General features: G+C 50.2%; 1 protein-coding gene across 2 annotated transcripts in view; it reads left to right on the plus strand.

The window, feature by feature from the left end:
• The first annotated feature begins 6,382 nt into the window (after positions 1 to 6,382).
• Positions 6,383 to 16,034, plus strand: part of CMTM7 (CKLF like MARVEL transmembrane domain containing 7) — a 39,297-nt gene continuing 29,645 nt past the window's right edge. For both annotated transcript variants that reach the window (XM_036332849.1, XM_036332848.1), the window contains exon 1: positions 6,383 to 6,602. In XM_036332849.1, coding sequence (XP_036188742.1) covers positions 6,444 to 6,602 — 159 coding nt within the window. In that variant the 5' untranslated portion in view covers positions 6,383 to 6,443. The remainder of the gene's footprint in view (positions 6,603 to 16,034) is intronic.

Genomic DNA, 16,034 nt, shown 5'->3' on the forward strand with positions numbered 1-16,034 from the left:
AAGATCTGTTTCTGGAAACAGTCATAAAGAAAGAAGCCTGCTTTTCTCTCTCTCTCTCTCTCTCTCTCTCTCTCTCTCTCTCTCTCTCTCTCCCCCCCCCCCCTTCTTCTCCCTACGTGTGTGTGATTTCTGTGATCATGCCTGCAACTTCTGGGGTAAAAAGTTCCATAAACCACTTTGAAATATCTTCCAAATGGACTACAACAGTAGGTCTTTCTTGAACCGGTAGCACCAGACACACCTGTTTCAGGAGAACAATGACTCGCCTGTGTCCAGGCAGGGTCACTTGCTGTCTTGTCCTTATTTGCGGTTTTTAAGGAGCATGGCCCTTTGTGTTGTCCTGAAAGTTCACCAAACCACAACACAAAACAAAACAAAACAAAAAAAACACAGCATTTATTTTTAACTGAAAGGAAATTATTTCCTCCTTTGAATACTGACTTTGTTCAAAGAATAATTTTTAAGTGTGGGTTTTTGGACAACAAACTGAGTCTCTATAGTTCAGACCAAGCTGTCAGTTTCTAACTGGGTTTGCATTAATTTTTCTCTTAAGAAAGAAGAAGAAAAAAAAGCCAAGCCACATGCAGCACAGCCAACATAACGACAGAAATAGGTTTCTGGGGTTTTTTAAAAAAAATGTGGTAACAGGGGTAGTAAGTATACTGGGCGCTTAAACTCTTCCCCGCCATCTGTGACGCCTGTCTGCGTGCACCAATCAGCCCTTCCAAACCAATCTGATGGAGTTGGGTGGGTTTTTAATTTGACGTACTTACCTACTCATGGCCGATCAATGAAATGCTTTAGGCAGTAAATCCCTCTCCGTTGTTATTTCCAACTCATAGCCCCCAAAGATAAATATTTAGCCAATATTTGAAAACTACAAGAGAAGCCAGAGACAAAAAATGTTCAACATCAGTTATTTTTGCCTATTTTTTAATTGCTTCCTTCCTAGGGAAATCCCTTCAGGGTATCAGCACACTAAAGATTTTTAAATACAGCCCTGGCCGGTTTGGCTCAGTGGATAGAGCGTCGGCCTGCGAACTGAAGGGTCCCAGGTTTGGTTCCGGTCAAGGGCACATGCCCGGGTTGTGGGCTCAATCCCCAGTGGGGGACTTGCAGGAGGCAGCCGATCCATGATTCTCTCTCATCATGGATGTTTCTATCCTTCCTCTCTGAAATCAATAAAAATATATATTTAAAAAAAATAAATAAATACATAAAGTGTCTGTGAAGAACACAGACAATTAAAAACACCAACTAAAGATGCAGCCCTGGGTAGGAAAAAAATCATTCAGAGTTTATATTTCTGTCCCCTAGACAATTATTATTTTAGTTGAAAGATGATTTTTCACAGAAAAAAAAAAAAAATAACCCAGGCATGTAATTGGGGGAAAGTGCTTGGCAACACAGAGGTGATGACTTTTCAGACACTTAGGCAATAGTGAGTGGCAAGAAGGTTGTTTACCGGGGAGACATTTCATTTAGAAGGTATGTTTTGAGTAAACATCCATGTCACAAGCAGATTTTTAAAATAGAACACTCAGAATAACAACACCCAGAGCAGGCTTTCTCACTGTCTCCCCCACATCTCTTCTCCCTCCTCTTGTTATCTAACTACCCTCTTTTTATTCGGGATCCACACCACCCACTTAAGCCCCAGCTACTTAGGGGAGCCAACGCCGCTGTGACTCCAGGAATGGAGCATGCGGCTCTGCCTAAGTAATCCCATGCCCTGGCCATACTGATTGGTTCAGGGATGGGATGTGACCCAAGACTTGCTCTGGAGTTCTGGATAAAGGAGTTCTGTAGGACCTACTGTTATATAGGCAGGAAGTTGTTGGCAAAAACTATATTGTGACCACAAGGGGGAGCCAGTCATAGGATGAAGGTGACTGAAAGGAAAAGAGATGAAACTTCATCATGATTACATATGTCACTGAGCCACTGAATTAATTGAGCCCTGAATGCAGGCACACTCTGGACTTTGCAATTACATGAGCAATTAATCATATGCACTTTGGTAAAATGAATTTCTGTTACTTGCAACAGTATGTATCCTAACCAATACCCAGGGCATTCTGGCAAATGGCTTTCAAGCAAAGGCCTAAGATCTTGGTTCTGGTTTTCTTTCCAATAGTAAGCCACCATAGGGCCTTAGGCAGATGGCAGTGATGGCAGGACAAATCAACTGTAGCAACAGGCTCATTGTCAGTAGAGGGGTAGGAAAGGGAAAGTTTGAGAGACCACTTGAGAGGGTGACTCAAGCCCTCCTGAGGCTGTTGTTTAAGGGTGGTGCTAGCCTGGGAAGACCCTAACAGGGGTGGGCAAACTTTTTGACTCGAGGGCCACAATGGGTTCTTAAACTGGACTCAGAAGAAGGAGCTGCGGCCGTGTTTCCCGACGTTGCCATGTTAACACTGCTGCTGGTGAAGGAGCAGAGGGGAGAGCAAGAGAACCCTCCGCTCTTTCGGCTCCGCGGGCCGGATAGAACAGCCGAACGGGCCGGATCCGGCCCACGGGCCGTAGTTTGCCCACGGCTGCAAAGAGAAGCAGCCGGAAGGATGAGTTCTCAAAGGAATTTTTCTTGACCTGAGTGTGAAGAAGGAACGGGAAACAATCTGGCCTCCAACTATTCGAACTTAAGAACACCTTGTGTCTCAAAAACCAGTTGTCACTCTTGAAAAGTGGCTTCCCTCTCTGGAAGTGAGTTGGCCAAAGACATTGGCCCTATCAGAGTGAGGATCAAACCTAAACTACAAACAGAATAAAAGGGCTTAGAAATAAATCAAAGGCAGTGCGTTTTGTTTTGTTTTTTTCCAAATTAAAACTATAATGAGATGCTATGTCACACCCTCTAGAATGTCTAACATGGAAAAGACTGCAATACCCAAAGAGTTGGCCGGGTGTGGGCCATCTGGCATTCCCCTACACTGCTGGTGGGATTGTGCTTGCTGTCTGATCTAGAGGTCTGATCGGTGGAGCCTTTGTACATGGCCCTTGTACTGCCAAGCATCTTGCTCAAGCGTTTAAGTGATCATGATGAAGTGATTAACACCAAGTGGCCATCGCCAGTGATTATTTCCCATCAAGGCTGGTGGCACCTTGGCCAACAGCAGTCAGAGAAACCCAGCAAAGTCAACTCCAGGGGGCTCAGGAAATGACAGTGGTTCTCAGACTCCAGCATGCGTCTGAATCACAGGGGAGGTGAGGGGACAGCTTATCAAAACACTCTGCGGAGCCTAACGCCCAGAGTTTCTGATTCAGCGGGTCTGGGTGGGACCCAAGGATTTGCATTAACCGCAAGTTCCCAGGTGCTTCTGGTCCGGGGAGCATACATTGAAAATCAGTGATTTAGAAGATTTACTGGAGAATCGGATGAAGACCACTGGGCGGAGGAGAAATGATCCAGGGCTTGGTTTTTGCGCTTCCCTGAAGCCTTCCCTGCAACAAAGACTCCCTGTCATCTCCGTTGTGGGGTTTTGACGCTTGGGACAAGTACGTGATGAAAATGTAAATCTACATGAAAAATGATCCACAATGCCAACGTCATGCCTGGGGGCACAGGGCTGGGAATGTTACAGAATGCCTGCATGTCTATTCCATGGTCCCAGCAGCCCCTAGGTGCAATTACCATTGTTTTATAGAGAAAGAAATGATTGTACCAGGCACTGTGACTGCTGTCTAAAGAGAAGACAGATATCTAAGACCATTTTTTTTTGTCATGAAAATTAACCATGTCTCAACTCTGTCAATGACCAGTTTTCAAACTGGAGCATTCACCAGAATCCTTTGGGAGACTTGTCAAAACAGAGGTTGCATGAGTAGCTCCACATTCTAGAACTATCAAGACGGCCACACTGACGACAGTCTTCTGATGACAGCATAGCTCTGGCATCCAATGATCTCATAAGGGAGATTTTTTTTTTTAATGTTATCTCCAAATAAAGACAAGTTTGGCCACAGGGACACTCTGCTCAAAAAGAACACTGATAACATATCTTGTGTGGTTATTAAGAAATAACCCAGAAGGAGTGCAACATAATATGCTCCTTGGATAACTGACAGCTTCCAGTGGAGGTAAACATATGCTCAACTTGTGACACAGGCAAATTTACTCATCGGTATTTACCCCCAAAGAAAGGAGAGTGTATGTCCACCAAAAAATCTTACCAGAGGTTCATCACAACTTTATTGGGTACAACAGGATGAATCTCAGATGCACTGTGTTGAGTGAAAGAAGCCAGGCACAAATGAGATTATTACGTATTATTTCAAGTATATTGCCCGACTGGCATGACTCAGTGGTTGAGCATCAACCGAGGAACCAGAAGGTCATGGTTCTATACCTGGTCAGGGCACATGCCCGGGGTTGCAGGTTTGATACTCAGTGTGGGGCATGCAGGAGGCAGATAATCAGTGTTTCTCATCATGGATGTTTCTATTTCTCTCTCCCTCTCCCTTCATCTCTGAAATCGATTACATATAATTGATTCATGCACATTAAAAGGGAATTAATTAGAGGAAATATTTTAATATTGCTATTTGCCCTTTTCTCTATAATAGAAGTGTCAGAGATGAAAGAAAATTTCATTTATTAGTAAAATGTATATGAAAATCTTCCTCCTGTCAGAGTCTGAGGCACACCGCAGGACCCAGAGTCAAGTCCCCGCCCACCCACGTGCACCTCGAAATCATGTGAGACCCAGACCTGGCCAGCTTCATCCCCATCAAGCCCCGCCGGGTCAGGGAGCACAGCCTCAGGTCCCCCATCCAGGGCGGGGGGCACGGCCTGAGGTCCCCATCAAGCCCCACTGGGGGTGAGGGGTGGGGGCGGCACAGCCTCAGGTCCCCAGCCCCGGCCTGCCACCTTGCAGCCTCAGGTCCCTGCTAATCACTCCTTACAGCTCGTTACAGGAACCCCACCTCTGCTGTGGGTGCAGCCATCTTGTGGTGGTGTGATGGAGTGAGGGTCAATTTGCATATTACCTCTTTATTATATAGGATTGTGGACCCTGAGAAAGGGTTCTTGGGAGTTAACTGGACTCAAATTTAAAAAACAAAAACACAGAGCTTACCAACTACACAGGGGCCTCTCATGCAGACTACCTCAGGGAGAAGGCTACTCTTAGCTGTCTGTCTCCTGCACTGAACTGCCTTCCTACACCTGCACTGTGTGCTCACCACCTGTGCCCGCCCTTATAAAGAAGTTCCTGGCACCCCGGCCGGTGTGGCTCAGTTGGTTGAGCATCCTTCAGTGCACCAGGAGGTTGCTGGTTTGATTCCTGATCAGAGCATATGCCCAGGTCACTTGGCATGCAGGAGGCAGCTTCTCTATGTGTTCCTCTCCCTTCCTCTCTCTCTCTCTCTAAAAATCAATAAATTTTTTTTTTAAAGAAAAAAAAGAGTTCCTGGATTTGTTTTTCAACCAGTATGCCTGAGGTTTTCCTCATCAGCATCTTCACCAACCAATCAGAGAGGCTCCATTCTGACCAGTCAGGACAGTGAGTACATTCTGGACCAAACTGTGAGGCTGTGAAGTCCTCATTTGCATGAGCATGGACCAGTTGGGGACCCGGGTCCAGGACTTCTGTCCATATAAGTCATCTCCCTTCTGGCTCTGAAAGGGCACTTTCCCTTTCCACTAAAGATGGTGTTTACTTGGCTGGAGCTGGAACTGAAGATGAAACACCTGGGGGGTGGGGGTGGGGGGCAGACCAGAGCACCCCTCAGGGCATCCAAACAGCCATGTGTTGACAACCTTGCTGTTCACAGCTTTGCTGCTTCATACTAGAGCTGTAACACCACTGAGCTGTTCCACGGCCATTCTGTTCTCACAATCCAGCATCCATTAGAGTTTCCTTTTTCACTGCACCCCAAATTGGGGATTGCTGTTGGCATTGAATTGGCAAAACTATAGTGCAGAAAAGCAGGCTATCTTGGTTACCTGAGGCTTAGCCGAAAAGGGGGTGCAGTGAAGGAAGGCAGACTGAGAAGGAGCACCAGGGTACTTTTTGGGGCATTGGCATGTTCTATTTGTTGATCTGGGTGGTAGTTACACCGGGGTAGACACACAGAAAAGGTAACGGAGCTGCACTCGAAAGGTTTGGCAAGTTATACTTAAATAGAGTAGGTACTCTCAGCACCCACATCTGCACCCACACACCATCGCAGGAAGCCCAGGCCCAGCTGTGGCCCGGCCTTGCCCACTTAGGAAAGACTTACAAGGCCTTTCGGGAAAGCGCCGGCCGGCCCCTCCCCGGCTTAGTCGGCCACAGCTGGACGAGCGCTTCCCGTGCGGGCGGGGAACGCGTGCGCCCCGCCCTCCCACCGCCCGGGACCGCACACCCGGGACAGGCCCCGCCCCGCCCCGCCCCGCCCCGGCCCGCCTTATCTGGCCCCTCGGCGGCGGCCCGGGGAGGCGGCCGGCGGGCAGGGGCCGCGCGATGTCGCACGGAGCCGGGCTGGTCCGCACCACGTGCAGCAGCGGCAGCGCGCTGGGACCCAGGGCCGGCGCGGGGCCGCAGGGCACCAGCGCCTCGGAGGGGCTGGTGGACCCGGTCTACCCCCGCACCCACGGGGCCCTGCTGAAGGTGGCGCAGATGGTAAGAGGCGGGGCCGCGGGGCCGGGGTCACCGGAGTGGCCCCGGGAGGGATCCGGGTCCCGGGAGGGGGCGCGACGGGTGGCTGGAGCCTGGAGCCGGGCGGGACACCCCGGAGCATCGCGCCGCGGGCCAGGGCGCCACGGTCAGGTGGGAGGGAGCCTTCCTCCCGGAAAGTTGGCCGTGCAGCCCCCGCCCTGGAACTCAGCGCCACCCCAGGCCCTTGCTTCCTTGGACCTATCCCCAGGTCCCAAGTTCTTCCAGCCGCCCCTGTGCGCGGCCTCCCCCGCCTCCTGATGGAAACTGCGGGCAGAAGTTCCTTTGCGTCTTTCTCTCCTCCCGCCGCCGCTTCGAACCCGAGCCGCGGGGGCGGAAGAGTCGCCCAGGCCGCGGCGCTGAGGCTGCGAAACCCGACCTCCACCGCCGCGGCCTCCGCCTTCCTTCCACCCAGCGCGCCGGGCTCCCTCCCCACGCTGTGCGCACTCCGCCCCTGGCAGGGTGGGGAAAGGACTGGGACCCTGGTCCCCTGCCCACGCACGTTCAGAGGGAGGGCCCAGATCTCAGGGGGCCGTGGAAGGCACATGATCGACAAGGAAGGCCTTTTTTGAGGAGTCCGTACTTATTTGGGGGGAGCGGCGTCCCTGATTGGGGGCCACCTGTGGAGCCACGCCGGACGAAGGTCGCTTGGGAGTGTGGCCAGCGCAGGGGCCTTGCACCGGGGCAGATGTTGCCCGGCCTGTACTCTTGTTCCCCATTCTTTTCTCCCTTCCATGTTTTTCTTCTTTAAAAAAGTTTCATCTTAAACCCCTTTCCCGTTCGCGGTGGTTTGAAACTGGGTTGGGCTGTGTGTGACTCCAGCCATTGAAAGGTTTGCAGCAAGAACGGTGAAGGGGGGCCGGGCGTTTTGCAGAGGGGAGTGGGGAAAGACGCCGGGCCTGCTAAGGTGGGCGAGCCCAGGGAGCTGGACACGGGGTGAGAGCTGCCCTGCATTCATAGCACTTACTCTGGGATGTGTAGAGGGGGCTGTCATTTCCTGCTTGGGCCCTCTCTGAAGGGAAGGGGACTGAGTTCCGTTTTCTCTAAGAAGAAATGGACCAAAAATTAGGAAGTAGAGGCACGTTAGCCACTACTAACAAAAACCAAACCAAACAAAAAAATTGTACTAAGTAGTGTTGATTTTGAGCATGGCTTTTTGTTCAGATTAAGAGAGACCTGATCTGCCAAATAAAGGGGACCAGTTTACCTCCCATCCTTAAAAAATATGGGGGGAGAGTGGGGGAGACAGGCTCTACCTGAGCCCTGGAAGCATGAGTCAAATGATGGTGGACAAAGGTTGGGATCAGAGGCCTCCATGGTCTCTTGGCCTATGAGTTTGATGAACAAAGGTAATGGGGAGGAGAGGCTCTGGTTGGTATGAGCCTGGTGGACAAAAACTGGAGAAGAGAAACCTCCATTTCATTGTAAGCTCCTCAGTAGCTCTCGCCTGTGGCCCTTGTGCCAGGTTGCAGGCGACATTGACGGGGCCTGTTCCAAAGAAGAGAACAAAGACTTGGAGAATTGCTTCTCTGTGTGCCCCTCACGAAACCATGCCCAGGGGATTGTCATGCCTCTTCCTTCCCTGGGGAACTCCCTGTGGCTGCAGGTTGATTTGAGCAGATCCCCTGGGAGTGAATTGGCCCTTGCAGGATGGTCATATTACAACAGAGAGACTATTTAGGACTGTCTACTTGGGCCTCTTGTCTAACTCCTCCCCATTCTCCTCCTATCTTTCTGGGGTACCTGCTTAGGTGTTGGATGTTCTCTTGTCTTCTTGGTTGGAAAATGCATAACCACAGTTTAACATTGGACGAGAGCAGAAGCAGCTAAAATGCTGCCACCCTTTGGGCATGCTATGGGTCTCTCATTTTGACCATTGATATCTCACTTGTATCCTGAAGAGGCTGAACCTTCTCTCCTAAACTTCCTCTAAAGGGTCTTCATCGTGGTCTGTCAACATATTACCTTAAGAAATCATTGACACCAGGCTGGCATGGCTCCAGTGGTTGAGTGTTGACCTAAGAACCAGGAAGTCACAGTTCCATTCCTGGTCAGGGCACATGCCTGGGTTGCGGGCTTGGTCTCCAGTGTGGGATGTGCAGGAGGCAGCCAATCAGTGATTCTCAACATTGATGTTTCTCTTTCTTCTCCCTTCCTCTCTGATAAATATATATATTTTAAATCATTGAAAAGGCTCTTTGGAGAACAGCTTCCTTTCTTTGTGTTGGGCCTCTCCTGGGTCACCACTACCAGAAAATGAGAAGGTGAGAAAAAATAGGAAATGAGTTTCTATGTGAATGTTAGTACTTGACATGTCATTTCAGTGAATCCTCATAATCCTGTGCCCATGATGGACTAGTGCTTTGTGGTCTCCTCTTTAGACTAGAGATGCAGTCACAGTTGTTGGCTCAACTGCTTTGTTGTTGTCGTTGTATTTAGCTATATTTTTTGAGCCTACTATTCTCAATAAAGTGCTAGGAATTACATACTTATACCGTGTGTGTTATTGGATATTTTTGAGAATCCAGTAAAGTAACATGTTTGACAAATGAGGAAACTGGCCGAAAGTTTGAGGTACTGAAGTCACACAGCTGTTGGCAGCAGAGGGGGCGACAATCCAAGCTTGACTGATTCGTATCCCCAGAAGACTGCAGAGTTATTGCTTATTAACGTATCTAGGGAAATCAGAACCACAGTGAGATGCCACTCACTTCACACTGAATAGGGTGGTGACAGTAAAAAAGACATAATACCAAGCAGCAGGAATGTGGAGAATGGGAAGAAGTCAGAATCCTACACTGCCAATAGCCACTGTGGCAAACCGTCTTGGCAATTAGGTCCTCCGACTCTGAGTCAGAGAGTTGCCATATGATCCAATAATTTCACTCCTAGGTATAATCTACTTAGGAGAAATGAAAGCATGTCCACACAAAAATTATACAGAAAGGTTCATTACAGCATCCTATATAATAAAAGGCTAATATGCAAATTGTCCCCTCGGGAGTTTGACTAACTGGGAGTTCAACCCCTTGCTATGATACGTGCTGATCACCAGGGAGCTGCACAGAATGAAGGAAGGCCCTGGCCAGCAACCGGCGGCTGCGGGAAGGAAGGCCCCGATCGGCCCTGATTGCTGGCCAGGCCTAGGGACCCTACCTGTGCACGATTTTATGCAGCAGGCCTCTAGTTATTCATAATAGCCAAAAGGTAGAAACAACCCAAATGTTTATAAACTGATGAATGGTTAAATTAAATGTGGTATGTTCATACAATGGAATGTTATTCAGCAGAAAATGGAGAGAAGTACTGACACATGCTACAACATGAGTGAACCTCTGGTAATGCTGTTCCCTCATCCTTCAAATACCTCTTCCTCGGGGAACTCCCTGTGGCTGCCAGTTGATTTGAGGAAAAAGAGGATAGGATGGGATTTCTCCCCAACCAGCCCAGCCACTCTCACTAGCAGAAGCCATTAACAGACAAGCCTCCTTGTCCCACAGACAGTGGATCTGAGTCTGGAGGAAGAAGTATTACTGTGATTGCAGTGGAGGGAACAAGGGTAAGAGAGGCTGGGTGGGACTGGAGAAATATACAGGGACCAGACCATCCAAGGCCTGCCAGATCATGGTGAGAGTATGCCAGATCACACTGGGGAAGCATGATGTCAATCTCAACCCACCACTGGGGCCTCACTGCTCCCCTATGGGTCATTTTTGAACTTCGTTGAAAGTCTCTTTTTGTTGTCACAGGGATTAGGATCATATGAAATACAAATTTTATTCATTTCAGGATAGTAATGAGGGCATTGCAAAAACTTACTATCCTACAGAGGTGTTCTGTCTGAAAGGAGATTGAAGGAGCCTAGCTGGGCTGGGCGGAACCTGAGTGGGTGTGTGAGTCTGGGGAGAAGGCCAGGGTAATCATGGGAAATCATGGGCTACCCTCTGGCATTTACAGCCCAGTTCCCAGGTGGAACTAGACCAGGGGTGGGCAAACTTTTTGACTCGAGGGCCACAATGGGTTCTTAAACTGGACCGGAGGGCCGGAACAAAAGCATGGATGGAGTGTTTGTGTGAACTAATATAAATTCAAAGTAAACATCATTACATAAAAGGGTACGGTCTTTTTTTTTTTAGTTTTTTTCATTTCAAACGGGCCGGATCCGGCCCACGGGCCATAGTTTGCCCATGGCTGAACTAGACTGTGGGTGATGTCAGCCTCTGGTCTAGCTGTGAGTAGACTTATGAGTGGAGAATGACCCAGCATAGCACAGAACGGTCCACTCGCCTAAGTTCTGTGTGAGGTCTGTGTAGCAGGGGAGCACCAGTTTGCTTCCCAAGTGCAATCTGCACACCCCCATCCTATTTCCTGGAAGCTGGAGAGTTAAGGGCAGCAAAGAACCTCACTGCCAACATTTGTTGACTCCAACCCAGTCTTTTTTTTTTTTTTTTTTTAATCCTCACCTGAGGATATTTTTCCATTGATTTTAGAGAGAAGGAGAGACAGAGAGAAACATCGATGTGAGAGAAACACAGCAATTGGTTGCCTCCTGCACGAACCCCAACCAGGGTCCGGGCCGAGGAAGAACCTGCAACCGAGGTACCTGCCCTTGACCAGAATCAAGCCCGGGACCTTTCGGTCCACAGACCGATGCTCTATCCACTGAGCCCAGTTGGCTAGGACAGTCCAGCCCTGTCTTGATCTAAGAACAAGAAACTACTTTCCATTAATGGTCAAACAAATAATAATAAAAACACTAAAACAAAATAAGTTATAGGCTTTATTCCTAATAACAAAAGTAATATCTGTTCATTGTAGAAACTTTGAGACACAAAGAAAATACTTTCCCACTCACTCCACTTAGATTAATATTTTAAAGTAAAATTTCACACTGTTTCATGGTAGACATATAATTTGAATGTTTTGAGTTTTTTATGTTTTTTATTACAAAATTAGGATACTATATATTTTGTAAAATGCTTTTTTCACTTAATATATAATGAACTAGAGGCCTGGTGCGCATACTCGTGCACCGGTGGGGTCCCTCAGCCTGGCCTGCACCCTCTTGCAATCTGGGACCCCTCAGGGGATGTAGTAGTGCATGAAGTGGCAGGTGGCTTGGTAGTTCTGCCGCGGAGGTGAGAGAGGCTCGCGCTGCCACAGCTGTGCTCGCCAGCCATGAGCTCGCCATCTGGCACCCGTTGGTCAGCGGAGTGGCCCTTCCACTGTGGGAGCGCACTGACCACCAGGGGGCAGCTCCTGCATTGAGCATCTGCCCCCTGGTGGTCAGTGCGCATCATAGCTACCATCTGGTCACTTAGGCTTTTATATATATAGACTAGAGGCCCAGTGCACAAAAATTTGTGCACTCGGGGGGGAGGGGGGTCCCTCAGCCCGGCCTGTGCCCTCTCGCAGTCTGGGACCCCTCGGGAGATAACGCCCTGCTGGCTTAGGCCTGCTTCCGGGTGGCAGAGGGCAGGCCCAATCCCTAGGTGCAGCCCCTGGTCGGGCTCAGAGCAGGGCCGATTGGGGAGTTGGGGCGCCGCCCCCTGTCATGCACAGACAGGGCGATCAGGAGGTTGTGATGCCACCCTCAGTCACGCTCAGGGTAGGGCCGATTGGGGGGTTGGGGCACCGTCCCCTGTCACACTCAAGGCAGGGTTGATGGGGAGGTTGCAGCGCCACCCCCTGTCACGCACAGAGCAGGGCCAGTCAGGGGGTTGGGGCACTGCCCCCTGTCACTCACAGAGCAGGGCCCATCAGGGGAGTTGAGGCTCTGTACCCTGTCACGCACAGAGCAGGGCCAATCGGGGTTGGGGCACTGCCCCCTGTCACGCACAGAGCAGGGCCCATCAGGGGGTTGGGGCGCCGCCACTCTCACACTCAGGGCAGGGCTGATGGGGAGGTTATGGCTCTACCCGTCACAGAGTAGGGGAGTTGGGGTGCCGCACCCTGTCACACACACAGCAGGGCCCATCAGGGGTTTGGGGCGCCGCATCCTGTCACATACAGAGCTGCAGGGCAATCAGGGGGTTGGGGAGCTCCCCCCTATCAGGCGCAGAGCAGGGCCAATCAGGGGGTTGGGGCGCCGCCCTCTATCACCCACAGAGCAGGGCCGATCAGGGGGTTGGGGCGCCGCACCCTGTCACACACAGAGCCGCAGGGCGATCAGGGGGTTTGGGCACTGCCCCCGGTCACGCTGATCCTGGTGCCGGGAGGCCTCGCGGCTCCGCTGATCCCGGTGCTGGGAGGCATATTACCCTTTTACTATATAGGGTAGAGGCCTGGTGCACGGGTGGGTGCCAGCTGGTTTGCCCTGAAGGGTGTCCTGGATCAGGGTGGGGGTCCCGCTTGGGTGCCTGGCCAGCCTGGGTGAGGGGATGATGGCTGTTTGTAGCTGGTCACACATCCTTCAGGGTGGGGGTCCCCACTGGGGTGCCTGGCCAGCCTGGGTGAGGGGATGATGGCTGTTTGCAGCTGGTCACACACCCTTCAGGGTGGGGGTCCCCACTGGGGTGCCTGGCCAGTCTGGGTGAGGGGCTGAGGGCTGTTTTCAGGCTGGGGGTGACTGAAGCTCCCAACTGCTCCTTTTTTTCTTTTTTCTTTTTTTATTCTGGGCCAGCTTTAGCTTTAAGGCTTGGCTCCAGCTCTCAGGCCTCCGCTGCTGAAAGTAGGTTTCTGGCCTTTGCTTACAATGTTGCGATTCTGCTGGCTGAAGCCCGGGACTAAAGCAGGTTTCTGGGGTTTTGTTTAGCTTCTATATTTGTTACATAGTTGCTTAGAGTTGCAGCTCAGAAGCCTGCAGCGGCAGGCGGGGAACGTTGGAGTCCTCCGTCACTGAAGCAAGCAAGCCTCATGTTAGTTTCAAGCTGCCTGGCTGCCGGCCACCAGCTTGGCCAGCAGTTAATTTGCATACTGCCCTGATTAGCCAATGGGAAGGGTAGTGGTCATACGCCAATTACCATGTTTCTCTTTTATTAGATAGGATGTTTTCTTATGTCACTTAATGTTTGTCTGCAATTTGGTTTTTTTTTTTTTTATTGCTTAAAGTATTACAAAGAGTATTACATATGTCTCCTTCCCCCCCCCCGCCCTTGTGCAATTTTTTTTTATGTGTGTGTGTGTTTTTAATTGATTTCAGAGAGGAAGGGAGAGGGAGAGAGATAGAAACATCAATCATGAGAGAGAATCATTGATCAGCTACCTCCTGCATGCTTCCCACTGCGGATCGAACCCACAACCCAGGCATGTGCCCTGACCGGGAATCAAACCATGACCTCCTGATTCGCAGGTTGACACTCAACCACTAAGCCACCGCGGCAGGGCTGCAATTTGTTTTTAACAACGCTACTGTAGCCAGTCATGCGTGTACCGTGGTCTGCGTGACCAGTCCCTTCCCCCCTATTGTGGCTCAAGGAGCTTCCAGTTCTGCCCACGTACAAACAAGGCTGTGATGAACTTCCTTGCAGAGAAGTCCTCGTGCACAAATCCATAAATACTTCCTCAGAGTAAATGGCTGTGACCTTTCACAGAGGGAGAAATGAAGGGCTTCTCACACTTCCGAGCAGGGTGACATTAAACAATTGTCTAGACTCTTTAACACCTAGAAATTAATGGGTGTCCTTTTATCATCCAGACATTTCAAGGAGCCTAATGGAATAGTAATCATATTTTAAGTCGTAATAGTCTGTTTGATGTCCGATGACTTGGAAAAGGAACAATGACATTGATGGGCTAGAAAATTCCATGGTACTGTTACAAATGCACTTGTTTTTAAGTGGTGGCAACAGCTTGTGCATACATTGGAAGGATGAGAGTAGCACACAGCTGTGAGGCCTTATTTATTCCAGAGCCTGTGGATTTATTTATTTATTTTTTTAATATATTTTATTGATTTTTTTTACAGAGAGGAAGGGAGAGAGATAGAGAGTTAGAAACATCGATGAGAGAGAAACATCAATCAGCTGCCTCCTGCACACCTCCTACTGGGGATGTGCCGGCAACCAAGGTACTTGCCCTTCACCGGAATCGAACCTGGGACCTTTCATTCCGCATGCCGACTCTCTATCCACTGAGCCAAACCGGTTTCGGCGGATTTATTTTTTTTGTTGTTTTCATTGTTGTTGATCCTCACCTGAGAATATTTTTCCTTTGATTTTTAGGAAGAGTGGAAGAGAGAGGGAGAGACAGAGAGAAACATCGATGTGAGAGAAACACATTGATTGGTTGCCTCCTGCATGCCCCAGGCCGGGGAGGAGCCTACAACCAAGGTACTTTCCCTTGTCTGGAATCGAACCCGGGACCCTTTGATCTGCAGGCTGACACTCTATCTGTTGAGCCAAACCAGCTAGGGGCAGCCTGTGGATTTCTTAACCACTGGCAAGAATTCCCCTCCAGAGCCCCCCAAATAACCACCTGCCCCAGCTTGGAAACCACTGCCCAGAGGAGATGGTACTGAGAAATACACACCAGCTGAAGGGGCCACTAGGGTGGAGTGTAGGGGTATGTGTGGTCCCACAAGTTTTCTGGCATTACCATGCGTCCTGGAGACCCTCCAGGGCCATCCTAGATCTCCCTGGGGGGCACTCCCTATGGGAGTCAGTGTGTGTATTTAAATTCCTGTGTCAGGGAAGGCCGCCCCCCTGCTCCCTTCCTCCCAGCCCTGGTCCCTGGCTGTCAGCACTGGCACTTCCTGCTCAGCGCCCCTGGACATCCATCTGTTTCCTCCCCCTGCCATCTGCCTGGCTGGGCTGGCCCAGGCGTGCCGCCCGCCGCCGGACAGCCTCCCTCTGACCTGCCGCCTGCCACATGCTCGCTTTCTTTGTCACCAGTGTGGCTCAGTGGTTCCCGCGCCCGCTGCTCACTCCCTGGCATTCCTCACCGGGGTCCTTAGCAACCCCTGGCATCAGCAGCCTGGCTCAGAGCCCAGCGCTGGCTCTTCCTCAGGGGAAAGGAGGACGGAGGGAAAGGAGGACGGGATGGGATCTCTCCCCACCGGGCCCATCCCACTCCCGCTGGCGCTGGCGGAAACCACGAACAGACAAGCTCTCAGCCTCCTGCAAAGAAAGCAGTTCCCCTGGTTTGTGTTTAAGCCCAAGTGGCAGTGACATAGCTCTTCCTTTCCCTGGGGCAGCCACACTCTTATTTCTTTTCTTTCTTTCTTTTTTAATTTAAATTTCAGATAGAGAAAGAGCAAAGTCATCTCTGGAGTGGTTTATATAGCTTACCCACAGAAAGCATAGCTGGGAAACTTGAGAGGTCCTCCTCATTTTTAAAGATGGAGAAAATGATGTTCCTTCAGAAGGAATGGCAAGGAGAAATTAATTCAGTGCTTTCAGGTACAAAGTAAATCGGAAGCTTCTGGAAGCAGAGAGAATTGCTAAAAACAGTATGACTTCA

The sequence above is a fragment of the Myotis myotis genome, unplaced genomic scaffold (genome assembly GCF_014108235.1).
Source record: "Myotis myotis isolate mMyoMyo1 unplaced genomic scaffold, mMyoMyo1.p scaffold_m19_p_13, whole genome shotgun sequence".
Taxonomy (NCBI): domain Eukaryota; kingdom Metazoa; phylum Chordata; class Mammalia; order Chiroptera; family Vespertilionidae; genus Myotis; species Myotis myotis.